The 15,988-nt window shown below is 39.7% G+C and overlaps 1 protein-coding gene across 7 annotated transcripts in view; it reads left to right on the forward strand.

Annotated features, from left to right (window-relative positions):
* Window positions 1-15,988, forward strand: part of MSI2 (musashi RNA binding protein 2) — a 538,668-nt gene that overhangs the window by 3,702 nt on the left and 518,978 nt on the right. For all 7 annotated transcript variants that reach the window (XM_075264907.1, XM_075264910.1, XM_075264909.1 and 4 more), the window contains exon 5: window positions 984-1,025. In XM_075264907.1, the coding sequence (XP_075121008.1) occupies window positions 984-1,025 (42 nt within the window). The remainder of the gene's footprint in view (window positions 1-983; window positions 1,026-15,988) is intronic.

Genomic DNA, 15,988 nt, shown 5'->3' on the forward strand with positions numbered 1-15,988 from the left:
TTTAAGCATCATTGCCCATTTTTAGAATTTGTAAATTCGCAGTAAATGTCATTTTCACGTTGTACTCCAGTGGTTAAAGTGGAGTGATGCCTCTACATTACAGAGTACCTGGCGATTTCCGATCACAAATGTTGGTAGCATTACATTACTGCCTTTTCACATAAATTGGGTGATGATGGTTTGGGAATCTATTGCAGCAGTTTTCTCAGTGGAGCTGCTTAGATTTGTGTGTTTATCTCAGAAACATTTTGAAGGCTTACACATAGCTTCTTGCCAGCCACAACATTTGCTTATTTCAAGTCCTCTAGGGAAAATCCACTTATTTATTCCTAAACTGTAATAGACTGCATGTCGCTTTTTAGCAGAAGGGATTTATGTTTTGAAGCAGGTATTGGCATCTGTATTTGTCCGCGTTATCAGTGATTAGGTGGAAACGGCAGCATGTTGCATTGCAGGCAGCTTGGAGTTGTGGCTGGGAAGGGGGTTGACTTGTGCACAGATTAATCTGTTGGGTGAAGGTTTCTATCCAGAATTGTTTGCACATCGCTCTGCAGAGTGGTGCATTATGAAGTACATGCAAATAACTTTAAGTTTTAGCTGTGGGGCTAAAACATCTGTTCAGCACACTGAGCAAGAAAGAAGCACTTTGTTATACGGAGATCAGTGGGTCTCTTGTGAGCTTGGGAGTTGTCATTTTTCAGTGCATTGTAATAAAGGAAATCAATGTCATTTTTGTAAGGTACAAACTGAGCACATTTAATTTCCATTTTTTTTTTTTCCGAGTGGTAACCCTTTTTGACTTTGTCGGTGCGGCAAAGCATTTCAGTGTATGCTAATATATCCTATCAACAGTTAAATGATAAATGCCTATAATACCACCCTTAAGTATGAGCCATTAATCTCCAAGTGGGAAAGATGAATGCAAGCTACTTACTGATTTTTATTTTTTTTATTTTTTTTTTCCTTGTGTCCTGTCCTTTCAGATTGACCCTAAAGTTGCATTTCCAAGAAGAGCCCAGCCCAAGGTAAGTAGGAGGATCAATAATAGGATTTTCGGCACACAGAGAGTCATTGTTACCAGGCGGTTCATGTTTCAAACAGGGAATTGGAGATGAAAGCTTATAAAGCAGGAGCGCATGGCGTCTTAAGGGTATCAGCATATGGCTGAGAAACTACAGGAGAACTGTGGAGTCTAGGTTTAACTCTATGCTTACTAGGCCAAATTGTGATTGCTTTATTACGTTTGCTTGACTTTTTGTGGGTTTTTGCTTTACAAATGGGTGAATAAAACTAATTCTTGTTCAGGATTTTTATAATTTGGCAAAGAAATTTGAACTAGTAATGGTGATTTTGGTTGTAATTTTATTTTCTTGACATTAAACATTGTGAAAAAATATTCAGTGAAGTGTGTTTTTTATTTATTATTATCGTTATCTTGGAGATCTCAATTTCATGAATGTATTTTATGCCCTGATTGGCTATGGACATAAATTGTACAGCAATGATTTGTAACGGGCGATACATCGCTTAGTGTGGCCAATTGTAAATTGTAGTAGCCTTCTTTAATATTGCATACAGCTTCTAAGGACTTTAGTAAAGTGACAGCAGTCTTAGTTGGTGGCACTTTCATCAACTTTGTTGGCTAGTTTGGTCAGTGTTGTCGTACGTCAAAGCGTTGGCATGTTTTAGATTGGATATTTCTAGTTCAATTGGAACAGACAACACCTTGAGTCTCAGTGGGTCACAATAAACATTGTACCCCTGAAAATTTGGTCCAATCCCCTTGCCTTAGCCTCATTGGGAAAAGTCAAAACAAATGGTTTTTCTGCACATTTAAGTAAGTCATCCAACATAGGCTTTACTGTGGTTCCAGAAAATTGGCATGCTTTTTTTTATTTTTATTTTTTCCAGATTAAGCTTTTTTGGTTGCACTTGGCTACAATGTGTTTCATACTTTACCAACTATCCTTGTGAAATGGATGTGTCTGTGATAAATGTATTATGTATAATCTAGCAATCATTATTCCAGACTTTGCTATTTTGAGACTGATTTCCAGTATAGGACTGCATGACACTCATGAATTACACCAGCATGCAACAGAAGACAAGTAATAATTGGAAACTCCTCTGATCACAAAGATACCAATAGATTCTGTATTAGCATTTTACCTTTTACAGCTGTATTTTTTAAGGCTTTCAACCAATGCAAGTAAACTTTATATACCTTCCGTCATTCAGAATATATGATACTCCTTTGGGCTGAATTAATGCTTTTTTAACCCTTTAGCTTTCACGTTTAGGCACAAACAAAACCTAAATTCTGCAATTAAAAATCCAATTTGCTAAGTAAGATCCCTTACACGTTCTAAAAATGGTACTCCAAACTTTACTCTTATGGGCACCTTAAGTGTAACGCTGTGTGAAAATGCATAAAAACAATACATTTTGTGGCCAAAAGTCTAACCCAAGCAGACTTTTACTATTAGGCATAGAGTAGGTAGGCTGTGTACCTACACTGAAATATTCAGCAATTTGTAGCTGGCGTAGATTTCATGCATCATTTACGATAGAAAGCTGAACGCTTAAACCATGTCTCATTTTCTGAAAGTGGCAAGGACAGTGTAAAAATGGCAATTGTGACAGTTGTTGTTGCAAGTACTTACACTAGGTTCTCACTAGCGGCCTCCAATGCACTAGAACATCAGACAGGCAGACCACTGAAATATCGGTTACATATGGAGCCCAGCAGACCTACTGACTATAATGGGTTCCATAGTTTTACAACTTCCTCTGGGAAGAACATCTTCATACACCGATTTTAGGTGGACATTATGATCGTCTTCGGCGCAGATATGAACTAAGCTGTAAAAAGTTGCAAACCCAGGTTTGTAGCTTTTTAACACAAAACTGATGTGGATTCTTAAAGGAGTTGTGTAGTTTCAAGCAAATATTGACAGAAAAATGTTGTTTGTACAGTGTGTCACAGTCCCTCTTGGTAATTAGACAGTATATTGGAAAATTATATAACTTTTCATTATACAAACAATAGCATTTCTCATTATTTTTTCTGAAACTGGACAACCCCTTTAATGACACTACTCCATTGCTCTTTAAATTAACCCCTTCCTGACTTCTGCAGTACAATTACAGCAGATGTTAGGTCTTTAGATGGTGCTAATACCCACTCTGGTGTTGTCCCCCACTGTATTTTCAGTTTCATTTCGTAGGACAACTTCTGTGCGGCGAGATCTACATCTATGACAGCTGGGAGTCTCGTGAAGGCTCCAAGGCCTGTCATAATAATGCATGTATTGTGGCCTGCCTGCGGCAATTGTATTGCAGTCTATGGCATAAGCAATCTGCACTAAAAAGTTTTTTAAAAAAATAAAATAAAAATAGTAATGATATATAACATCCAACCGCATATGTGCCATTCTTCTGCAGTTCCACATTACGTATTGCCCCTTGAAATCAATTGCCTACCTGTGTAGTGCATCAACATGTCCCAACTTCCAGAGATAAGACACTTTGTAGCCAGAAATGGCTTCTGAACAGAGATCCCCCTTTAAGCTTTGCTCTCATTGGTATATATATGTGTATACTGTGCTATTATTGCTTACTGAATTCTATACATGGAAAGTAGCAGTTTTAATGTTAATAATTTTATGGCGGGACAGTTTATCCAGATATATAGCATGGCGGCTGACTTTCTGTAGACTTTCAGTTTTAATAATATACACATTTTCTATTTGACAATGTTACTTACATGTATGAAGCATGATGTAGTCAAATCAGGATTCAACACATAGCGTTTTTTTTATTTGCGCTCTAAACTGAGTTGGCCCCTCAGCCCTCCTGGGCTTATTGATGCCTGTGGTCTCTGAGGACTATGGACATTTTTGCAACATCATATATTTGTATAGTGCATGATCGTAAAGTGCTTAATTAGTGTCTTGTAAGATTTACGCTCGTGTGCAGACTTACAGTAGGAAAATTAGATTGCTAGCTTCATTGTAGAAGTGACGGATGAGAATACATTCTCTAGAGCTTTGAATAGCATGTCACAGCGGTGCAAATAATATGCCTCAGATCGGCTCCTATATATGGAGTAAGCCTTGGGCTTTATAAGGAGCCATATCATAATAACCTTCAAATTTGTCATTCTTTTGAATCCTGAATTAGATGAGGTAGTCACAGTGAAATAGACATTCAAGAATGTGAGACTACGGTGGCAGGCATCTCTTACCAAAGATGTGTTTTGCCTGGCTTCAAAACAACCTTATATGGAGGATAAGAATGAGCCTCGTGTAGCAGTTTACTCTAGTTACTCCACAAAATGTATTATTTTCCAGTGCTAGTTAGAAATTAACTGACCTGCTTCATTTCTATGGGCAAAGACTCCAGAGCCTTGAGCATAGAACTGATGTCTCATTTAACAAAATAGAGATCCCTATGATAGCTGCAAGATGAAATGAAAAGAAAAAAAAAAAAAAAAGATATATATTTTCCCAATTTCGTATGTCTTTATAGTTGTTGCACGTTTTGACTTTGGAAGCCATGTTTGGAAGTAGAATTGGGATCATTTTAATTTCCAAGGATCTTGTTGGCTGAAAACTCAGTAGTGATTAGTTTAATTACTTTGGTAAAGCTGACTGACAGGTTCTTCCACAGTTGTATTTACAGATAGGAACCTGCTTAGTTAAAGGAGTCTGTCAGAGAGACTCAGGGAGTCTTCCTGCTTACCCCTTTAAATGTTATAGATTTTATTAGATGGTAATAAAATGAGCGTACGAATACTTTACTGGCAAATTATAGTGACAATACTAGGCCTAAGCAAGTTTATTCGTGATTGGGGCTCTCCTAGATGAGCCATGCCTCCCTATACTCTCGTCCATATAATGGACATACGCCCCAGCTTGCCTACAGCTCCCCATCATACTCAGTTTGGGTCAGTAGAACCATGTTCAGGCTGTGCCGCTTGACAATTGTATGGCTCCTATATGCAGAGACAATACCTCGTCTCTGAGAGCCCTTACGAAGCAGTGTTTTTATTCATTGTTAATAATTTGCATAGTACAAGTTTCAGAACAAACATGTAAGATACAGTGTTTAACTCTTAAAGATAATTGCTGTATCTAACAAGACTGGTGATTATTCGTATGGGACAGAGACTTAGAGTCAGTGCACACTGAGTTTTTTTGACGCTGAATCTGCCTCAAAATCAGCCTACAAAAAAAGCCTCCCAATAGAGTTGTATTGAGAGGCTTTTTTTGGAGGCTGAGTTTGAGGCGGATTCAGCGTCAAAATCAGCGCCAAAAAACTCAATGTGCACTGACCCTTAGCATCACTGATCACGGTAATGCTGTGAAAATGAGTAAATCGCACAAACTGTGCTTCTTACGCTAGGTTCACACCTGCGTTCATGTCTCCGTTCTATGGTTTCCGTCTTCTGCATGGCAGAAGACGGAAACCATAGACCGGGTCCGGCCGTGCGCGGCGGTGAGCGTTTTAGGCTCTCCGCCGCGAAACCGGATTTTTTTATCCGGACACAGAGTACTGCATGTCCGACTCTGTGTCCGGATTATAAAACCCGGTTTCGCGGCGGAGAGCGCAAAACGCTCACCGCCGCTCACGGCCGGACAGCTTTCTCACCCATTCAAATGAATGGGTGAAAAAGTCTCCTGCAGGTTTCCGTCTCCTGCATCTGTTTTATGCAGGAAACGGAAACCTGCAATAAGGACAGATGAACGCAGATGTGAACGAGCCCTGAGACTGAATGAGCCCTTATCCAGCTTCATTTACACGTGTAAAAATAAGACTCCCATTGACTTCAATGACATTTTACACGTGCATTTTGACTTTTTTTTTTTTTTTTTTTCCCCACACATGTAAAAAAAAAAAAAATGTCAACGGGAGTCTTATTTTTACACGTGTATTTTGCCAAAATACACACGTGTTTACTCCGTGTGAATGGGCCCTTAGCCACCAGCCGTGATGTTTTGGCCACTACCAATTGCTTTGTCACTATTTTCTGGATTTGCTATGAAGACCTGTATCCATAAACATATTTACTGCCTATATTTCTCGCTATCTTCCCTGTTACTGAGAACGGAAATAATCTTCAATTTTTTTTTTTTCGTGTTTGAACCTGTTATTATTATTGTTATGCCAAAGACCACTTTTATCTTTACAGTCGTCTTCTAAGCATAAAAATGAGAATACTATCTTGTCGCTTCATCACAATCGTTAGTATTCTAGAGTCTAAGCTAGAAATATCATAGAGAAAAGTGTCGGATCAATTGATTTCTAGTAGGTAAAATTCAATGTTCTTCTCAAGTATAGATCAGTGAGGATTGTGACACTAAACTTGTACCAAGGCTTCAGAATAGATATCTTCCAAGTACAGTTTTTGAAGTTCAACAGTTTTGTTCACTGACTTGTAGTATAAGCTTATCTTGACACCAGAAAACTGCTTCATCTAGGAAGCTTTATGTTTATAAAGACGCCATGAATGAGGAAAAAAATGCACAGTATGAGAAGATAGAAGTCACAAAAATGGCGCTATAGGTTCATATGTACGGCAGGTGCCCGTAAAGATCAAGGAGGTTCCTGTGCTAAAATCTGGATGGAACTAATTGGTTAAACGGCTTTCCTGAGGCCCTCTTACCTCTTCCTAAGCTCCAGCTAGTATTAATTAGTGTGGAGAGAGAGAAGAAAGATCATGGGTTATTTTTGTGCTGGGCAAGGAGCTTGTGTTTTAGAAACGGATGGTGTTGTCGGAATAATATTGCATTTGATTATTTCCCTAAAGTTTTAGACGTGGTAGTGGTGACTTAGGGTTATTAGGTTTGGTATGCTTTGTTTTTTTTGTGTATTTTGTTGCTTGTATTGAGTGATTCAGGTTAGATGTATATTTCAGTGCAGAAGTCTGTACATATAATTATAGCAGCAGCCACCTTGCCTGAACTGCTGCAAGAGCAATTCAATAAATTTACTTAACAGCAGGCACAACTAGAAAACATTAATTAAAATATTAATTTTATAACTAAATGGCATTCTATTTGGATCAGTGTGGGGTTCAGTAGTCAGACCGATCAGTAAATTTTTCTCTATTCTATTCTGTGCAAATTTGTGAGGAAACTGTAACTACACTGCCATATTGACGTTTATTTTTTTTTACTTTTATTTTTAAAAGCACCCAAAATGCCATCTATAGAAGTAATGCATATTATTTCATGCGGCAAGCTGCCTTGTATAACTGTGTATTGGGCATTTTAAGTTAGTTACATGTCAATTCAGATAGGCCGCTCTAGAGCTGACCCTAGTATAGACTCCTGAGGCTGTATTCAGATAGCCATCATACGTCCATGATACACAGACTCCTGTCCTGACCATGGATTTGTGTTGTTGCCAGTCCCAGTCAATAGAACCAAGGTTGGTGTGGGATTTTCAGTGGTATTAAAGGGATCCTATCATTTAAACACTTTTTTTTTTTCTAGTTGACACGTCGGAATAGCCATAAGAAAGGCTATTCGTCTCCTACCTTTATCAGTCGCCTCTGGTCCGCCGTTCAGTTGAAATACCGGTTTTTACCGGTATGCAAATGAGTTCTTTTGCAGCACTGGGGGCGGGCCCAAGCGCTCAGACAGCACTGGGGTCGTCCCCAATGCTACCAGAGAACTCTCTCCAGCGGCGCCTCCATCTACAACAGCAATCGCCTCTTCTGTGTTGTCTTCTAGCTGGGGTCACACTCTGGCACCTGCGCAGTCGGCTCTGCCATCGGGACGCAGGCAAGAGCCTAGTACACAGGCCGCGGCCGTTTTTCTGGAGGCTGCTACGCGCGCTTGCGCAGTACGCTCCTGTAGTTCTATGGAGAACAGGAGCATACTGTGCATGCACGCGTAGCAGCCTCCAAAAAAATGGCTGCTGGCCGGCCTGTGCACTTGGTTCTTGCCTGCGTCCCGAAGGCAGAGCTGACTGAGCAGGCGCTGGAGTGTGACCCCAGCCAGAAGAAGACGCAGAAGAGGTGGTTGCTGCTGAAGATGGAGGCGCCGCTGGAGAGAGTTCTATGGCAGCACTAGGGCCTGCCCCCAGTGCTGCAAAAGAACTCATTTGCATACCGGTAAAAAACGGTATTTCTACCGAACGGCAGACCGGAGGCAACTGATAAAGGTAGGAGACGTATAACCTTTCTTAAGGTTATTCTGACGTTTCATCTAGAAAAAAAAGTGTTTAAATGGATAGGATCCCTTTAAAGCTGTTAAAGTGTCAGATTGCTGGTGCTCTGACCATTGGGACTCTCAGCGATCAGAGGAATGGGGAACAGAAAGTTCACCTGAATCGTCCCTGTGAATGAAGCACTAGTGAGCTTGCATGACCAGCACTCCATTCACTTCTATGGGGTTGCCAGTGATTGCAGCCCCATCGTGAACTGCCACATCTTCCCTATTCTTAGGATAAGTGTCTATAGTGGTGCAACCTTTTTAATACATGATATAGCTACTTAAAAAAAAAAAAACAACACACAAGGGGGCAGTCTTATCATTGATTCATTAAATTAATCATGCCTGAAGTCGGTGCCAGTTCATAGCAGGCTTACGGCCCTGCAGAGGTTGTGCCTGATGTATGAGAAGGTGTGTGCGTCGTAATAAATGAGGCGCTTCCTCTGCTGTTAAGGTAGATATGAAGACTGATGTTGAAAACACCAGTCTTAATAGATCTCCCCATGATATAATCTTTTGACCATCTGCATGCACCTTGTATGCAGTAGTCCTTTCTAACCACAAAGTATGTGATGTATTTAACTATTTGCTTATATGTAGAGAGGGGTTTATAATAGGATTTGAACTGGCAGAAAACTGTGTGAAATTAGCATTATGGAAGAATGCTTGGTGTTACATAGTTGACTCCTACATGTTGGTAAACTTTTAAGTCAGACAGAAAATGGCAAGACTAGGCACAACAGGGTCTTGTCCCAGGTCAGCGTTGTGTCTAAGGAAGGTCAGTTGGATTTAATAAGGGTAAGTTCACATGGGTTTTTTTGGGTCAGGATTTTGAAATCAATGGGCGCCGGACAGTTCTTTTTTTCCGGGAGTCTGTTTGCTCCAGCTCCTGGAAAAATAAGAGAGATGCTTATTCTTCAGACGGAGTCGCCTCACGATTCGGCCTGAAGACACTCCCTCCTCCCGACTAGGCCCATTCATTCCTATAATCCGGAGCAGACTGCGCAACTGGATGGCGGTGTAATTTTGAGTCTTAGAAAATTGTAGTATATCAGTTATTCCTATGGAAACAATGCTGCAGAAAAAAACATGGTGTGTTTCCACCGCAGTCTTTTGCGGTGTTTTTGGTTATGGCTCACTACATACAGCCTTGGTCTGAACCACTTTGTTGTTACATTGTTAGTTTGGGGGGGATGTAAATGTATTCCATGCCATGTTAGCACTAATGCTATTGCTTGCATATTTATAGGAAAGTTATGTATACATATTTTATAGGTTCCCTTTTCTGTTGTCGGGATGGCGTCTGCTTGTCCTCAACATGCTATGCTTTTTTTTATTGCACCTGTGAAAGGTTTCCAAAAGTTTGCTCCCTTGTTTCAATGCAGTTGTATGCATTGTTTACCATGAAGGCATATGGCTCCATTTCCAGCCAAGTTCTATTTGAAATTGGAGCTGACTATATAATGTCTGAGTTAAGTGGTGGCACGTCTTTGGCTGTAATAATAGGTATTGTAAAACATACATTATAAGGTAGAGCTACTAATCGTTCCCATGCCTTAAAACACAACTTCATTTACAGCTGACACCAACATTTGTATGACTAAACGTGCACTAAATATATAGGTGACTTCGGACTGCAGATACCAGATTTTTTCCACCATGACTAAACATGCACGAAATATATAGGTGTACATGACTCAGGACTGCAGATATCAGATTCTTCTCACCATGTGCAATGCTGTGTCTGAAGCGTGTGCTCTCACCTTGCTTTGTACATACACCTTTTATGACCTGCCAAAAAGGAGGGGAAAAGGTAAGAGAACAACCGTTTTAAAATGCACAGAAACTTCTCTTGGCACTTCTTCCCCTTTATCTTGTCTTTACCCTTGGTCCTATTTTGTAACCTATTATAATAAAAAACAAGAATTGTATAAAATATAAATAAAATCTTTCCTTTTTGTCCTAGTAGCTCAGTATCTTGTGTTTTTCTGTAACACATTTTGCTGAAGTAGGAGCCTTCCTTCTGTGCCCTGTCTATGGTTGAACAACAAAGGGGTTTTGCAATCTCATTGTTGCACCTTTTTTCCTGTCTCCTCTCTCCTTCGCTTCCTAGTTTGTGACAAGTTGATGGGCGGACTTAGTTTGTGTAATGTACAGCTCAGGTCAGCAATACTGTGTACTTATCAAGCATTGTTCTAGAAGTTTGGGGATCAGCAAGGGCTCTGGAAAGTGCACTTTTCAGAGCTAATGGCTGTCAATGAGGGTGAAGAAAAGAGAATCGAGTTAGCTGACCACTGATACCAAGGCAATGATACACTGAGAACAATTATTTCGCTGTATCTAACAAATGGTGCAAGATAGATAAAGCAATGTATTGGATGAAACACTTCAATTAGCTTAAGCTACAAGTTTACATATTATGTTGGTTATGGCGGATACCTGTTTAAGCCCTGCAAGAATTCTACAGGACTGCATGTCAGGATTGTGAGGGCAATTGGGTTTCTAGATTACTTTTAGCATTTATTTCTAGGTGAAGTGTACTTATCAGCAGATTTCTGTCTGAGAAAAATGATTGTCTCCTTATAACCCCTGGCTGGGTCACACAACCCCTAGTTTTAATGGGGATTCTTAAATTCCCATTCTTTCATATGAAGTGCTATCTGTTGTGTGATTTTACTTTTAAATGAACCTACTCTGCAAATGCCACCCAACCTGCTTTTTCCTCCATGCAGCCTGAAAAATATGAAGCTGAATGTTTAAGTAGAGTGAAGGTATAATGGTGTTTAATAGTTAGGTACAGAGATGACAGAAAAAATTATAACCCTCTTCAGATCTAAACGTGTTAAGTTGCTCTTTTTATATAATTCAACGTATTTTGGTTAAAACGGGACCTGTCACATTGAGTATATATATGCACTACTGTATAAAAATCTCAGGGGTGGAAAAAATGCTGCAAATGCTTTCAAAAATAGAAATTTTAATTTATTTTGTCATTGGAATTAATGAACAGAAGTCTAGACCACATCAATATTTGCTGTGACCACTTTTTGCCTTCAAAACAGCATCTATTCTTCTAGGTACACTTGTACACCGTTTTTTCAGGATCTCAGTATGCAGTTTACATAAGGTAACAGGTATTTTTAGGCTCTCATTAAAGATGCTACCACCTGACAAGCGTTTAATTGTTTTTCAGCTAATCCCTGCCACGTTAACATGGAGCAATGATTGGAAATGTGCATTCCTAGGAGTGCTTGTTTGCTTTACCATAACCTTATGTAAGAGGGCTTTAAAAGGCTTTTCCCATCTCAGGGTTTCTCCTGCTTTTCAGTCGTCTACCTTTCACTTCCTGGTTTTCAGCTCAGGCAGCTTATTCTGTGCTTGTTCTACTGTGAATTGCACTGTTATCTCTGAGTTTATATACAGAGATAATAGAGGCTCTGACCCACACTTGTTTTAACTCTTATCAGGGCCCAGCAACTGAAAGCACTTTGTAGAGGTAGAGTCGAGAGTATAGGTAGCCTGGAACAGGGATGCAGACAAGCCTAAGCAACTAGCTGTGAACACTGAGGGAGGCAGTATTTGGCAAATGGAGTAAGATAGCTTTGTATGAAATCTGCTTGAAGAATGGTGCCGTTAAAAGCCCATACTTCTAGGGGCCACACGGTGGCTCAGTGGTTAGCACTGCAGCCTTGCAGCGCTGGAGTCCTGCTGTTCAAATCCTGCCAAGGGCAAAAAGCCATCTGCAAGAAGTTTGTATGTTCTCCCTGTGTTTGCATGGATTTCCATCCCATATTCCAAAAAGACATACTGATAGGGAAAAAAAAAGTACATTGTGAGCTCTATGTGGGGCTCACAATCTACATAAAAAAAAAAAAGCCCATACTTCTCCATGGATGCTTGGTACAAAAGCCAAGCTATACTACAGGCTTCTGCATGAGCTCTAACTTGCATTTTATTTATTTAAAACTGTACTCTTTGAATGAAGCTACCTTCAAAATATTGTTCACATTTTGGGGCAGATTTACTATTGTAGTTGCAACTTGACCCAAGCATAAAATCTGCTAAAATAAGGCAAAATCAGATTGAGATCAAAATGTTGCCACTCACTGTGTAGCTTTCCAGTGAAAAGGAACATGGCTTAAGGTGGATCTTAACTCACCTCTACTAGTGCAAGTTCTTAGGATCTGTTAATATCCTCTGTTCCACTGAATTTTCTCTAACCTCTGTGCTGTCCGGTGGGTGGTGTCGGGGGGGGGGGGGGGGGGCCTCAGGAATGGTGGGGGCTGGATTCAGTGGAGCAGCAGCTAAATGATGTAAAGAGCTGGACTTTTTGGAGGAGGTAAAAGGTCCTCTTTAAATGTGATCAATTGTGCTAAAGTTCTGACCCCCCCCCCTTCCCCTTACTAATAGGTGGTATAAACTTTAAACTAGATAGTCTAAAGAGGCACCAGCTACTGATCAACATGGCCCAGTTAAGTTTACAGTGTCTGATAGTAAATGTGGGGCAATATGAGGCTGGTTACTAAATCCAGAGTGAGCAGTGTTTTAAACCAATAAATCTCAAATATGCTGAATCTTTTCCTGTAAACTAATATCAATTGACCCAGTTTCTCCTCTTCTATAACATACTGCCCACATACTGCATCATGTTCACTGTGGCTGATCGCTTTAATGGGGCTTTGCTCTATTTTTGTTGGTGTATAGCATCCATGATAATGGGCATATAACAGATTTGATTTTCATTTGACATTTCGGGGGGCTATTTTAATAATTTTGGCAGCTAGACATTTGCAATTAATATCTGTTCTAATGAGTTTTATTTATTATCGCTGCAACTTTTTTTTGTTGTCTTTCATATCCCATTTCATTATGTTGTACTTTCATTCCCTATGCTTTTGGTGTAAAATATGGCCTGTGACTCTAGAACTACATCATGTAGTATAAAGGAAAATTAACGGCTGTAACGAATGTCTAAAATTAGCACTGTCACAATATTCCTTTAATGCATCTCATAAATAAAAACCTGTTTTGACCTGTTTTTAATTAGCTGCTAAATCCTGCTGAATTAAGGATTTTCAATTCAGCCGTTCATTTATCCCAGCTGAGCAGTAAACGTTCCCTGGTTAAGCAAAGTACAGTTACTGTTTATTAACTATGCTGTTAGGCCTATAGAAATGCACCCACCTGATTGATTCTTTATTTGATGTTATTATGCACAATTGCTGTGTCAGTTAGGTTGTATTGAAAGTTATTGGTGTTTTTTTTTCGAGACTCAGGCATAATGGATACTGATGACCAATCTACAGGTTAGGTCATCTGTCTTAGATTGGTGGGGTCTAACAACCAAATCCTGGAACTTTGGCTGCCTTAAGCACCTCTGCTTCTATTCAAATGAAAGTTACCCAGCATCAATGCACCAGTGTATGGAGTTGGTGCCGGAGTACTGCAGCTCTGCTGTGTACCTTGTATATATGGCTTCCAACAGCTGAATCGGCTGAGTAGTGTAGGATCCAGTGGATCACCACCAATATGCATGTCTCAGACAACCACTTTAATCTTGATCATGTTCCTGTGTTTTCAGCAATCTGCAATTTCGCGCCTTCCAGTAGTAATCTTGTCTTTTATCCATGGGGCATATACAGTCCTATGAAAAAGTTTGGGCACCCCTATTAATCTTAATCATTTTTAGTTCTAAATATTTTGGTGTTTGCAGCAGCCATTTCAGTTTGATATATCTAATAACTGATGGACACAGTAATATTTCAGGATTGAAATGAGGTTTATTGTACTAACAGAAAATGTGCAATATGCATTAAACCAAAATTTGACCGGTGCAAAAGTATGGGCACCTCAACAGAAAAGTGACATTAATATTTAGTAGATCCTCCTTTTACAAAGATAACAGCCTCTAGTCGCTTCATGTAGCTTTTAATCAGTTCCTGGATGAAGGTATTTTGGACCATTCCTCTTTACAAAACAATTCAAGTTCAGTTAAGTTAGATGGTCGCCGAGCATGGACAGCCTGCTTCCAATCATCCCACAGATGTTCAATGATATTCAGGTCTGGGGACTGGGATGGCCATTCCAGAACATTGTAATTGTTCCTCTGCATGAATGCCTGAGTCGATTTGGAGCGGTGTTTTGGATCATTGTCTTGCTGAAATATCCATCCCAACTTCAACTTCGTCACTGATTCTTGAACATTATTCTCAAGAATCTGCTGATACTGAGTGGAATCCATGCGACCCTCAACTTTAACAAGATTCCCGGTGCCAGCATTGGCCACACAGCCCCAAAGCATGATGGAACCTCCACCAAATTTTACAGTGGGTAGCAAGTGTTTTTCTTGGAATGCTGTTTTTTTGGACTCCATGCATAACGCCTTTTTGTATGACCAAACAACTCAATCTTTGTTTCATCAGTCCACAGGACCTTCATCCAAAATGAAGCTGGCTTGTCCAAATGTGCTTTTGCATACCTCAGGCGACTCTGTTTGTGGCGTGCTTGCAGAAACGGCTTCTTTCTCATCACTCTCCCATACAGCTTCTCCTTGTGCAAAGTGCGCTGTATTGTTGACCGATGCACAGTGACACCATCTGCAGCAAGATGATGCTGCAGCTCTTTGGAGGTGGTCTGTGGATTGTCCTTGACTGTTCTCACCATTCTTCTTCTCTGCCTTTCTGATATTTTTCTTGGCCTGCCACTTCTGGGCTTAACAAGAACTGTCCCTGTGGTCTTCCATTTCCTTACTATGTTCCTCACAGTGGAAACTGACAGGTTAAATCTCTGAGACAACTTTTTGTATCCTTCCCCTGAACAACTATGTTGAACAATCTTTGTTTTCAGATCATTTGAGAGTTGTTTTGAGTAGCCCATGATGCCACTCTTCAGAGGAGATTCAAATAGGAGATCAACTTGCAATTGGCCACCTTAAATACCTTTTCTTATGATTGGATACATCTGGCTATGAAGTTCAAAGCTCACTGAGGTTACAAAACCAATTTTGTGCTTCAGTAAGTCAGTAAAAAGTAGTTAGGGGAATTCAAATCAATAAAATGATAAGGGTGCCCATACTTTTGCACCGGTCAAATTTTGGTTTAATGCATATTGCACTTTTTCTGTTAGTACAATAAACCTCATTTCAATCCTGAAATATTACTGTGTCCATCAGTTATTAGATATATCAAACTGAAATGGCTGTTGCAAACACCAAAATATTTAGAACAAAAAATGATTAAGATTAATAGGGGTGCCCAAACTTTTTCATAGGACTGTACTTAACCAGTGTGGCCTGGTCTTTTTACATATTTTAATGAATGCACAGGGATGAGAAGTCCAACCTATATTTCTATAGTATTTATCCAGAGGGGAAAATGCCAGTTGCCCCATATTAATCTAAGGCCCCACATTGCAGAAAAGCAGCTTTTTTATGTTTGTTTATTTTTTTAAGCCAAATCCAAGAGTGGATTGGATAGAAGGGAGAAGTATAAGAGATTCCTATATATTTACCATTCCTATTGTAGCCACTCCTTGGTTTGGCAAAAAAAAAGACAAAACCAAACCTGCAGCAAAATAAGCAGCTTTTACACAACGTGGAGCCCTTCCCAACTGCAAACAAAGCAGTCAATAAATCCTTGGATCGACATTACAATTTCAATAGCAATAGCATCATTTACAGTTATGCTGATCCTATATACATCTATTATTTTAATGTTTTGTCACATTCAATTAATAAAGTATATTACTAAAATGATTTTATTGTGTGT

This window comes from Leptodactylus fuscus, chromosome 2 (genome assembly GCF_031893055.1).
Source record: "Leptodactylus fuscus isolate aLepFus1 chromosome 2, aLepFus1.hap2, whole genome shotgun sequence".
Taxonomy (NCBI): domain Eukaryota; kingdom Metazoa; phylum Chordata; class Amphibia; order Anura; family Leptodactylidae; genus Leptodactylus; species Leptodactylus fuscus.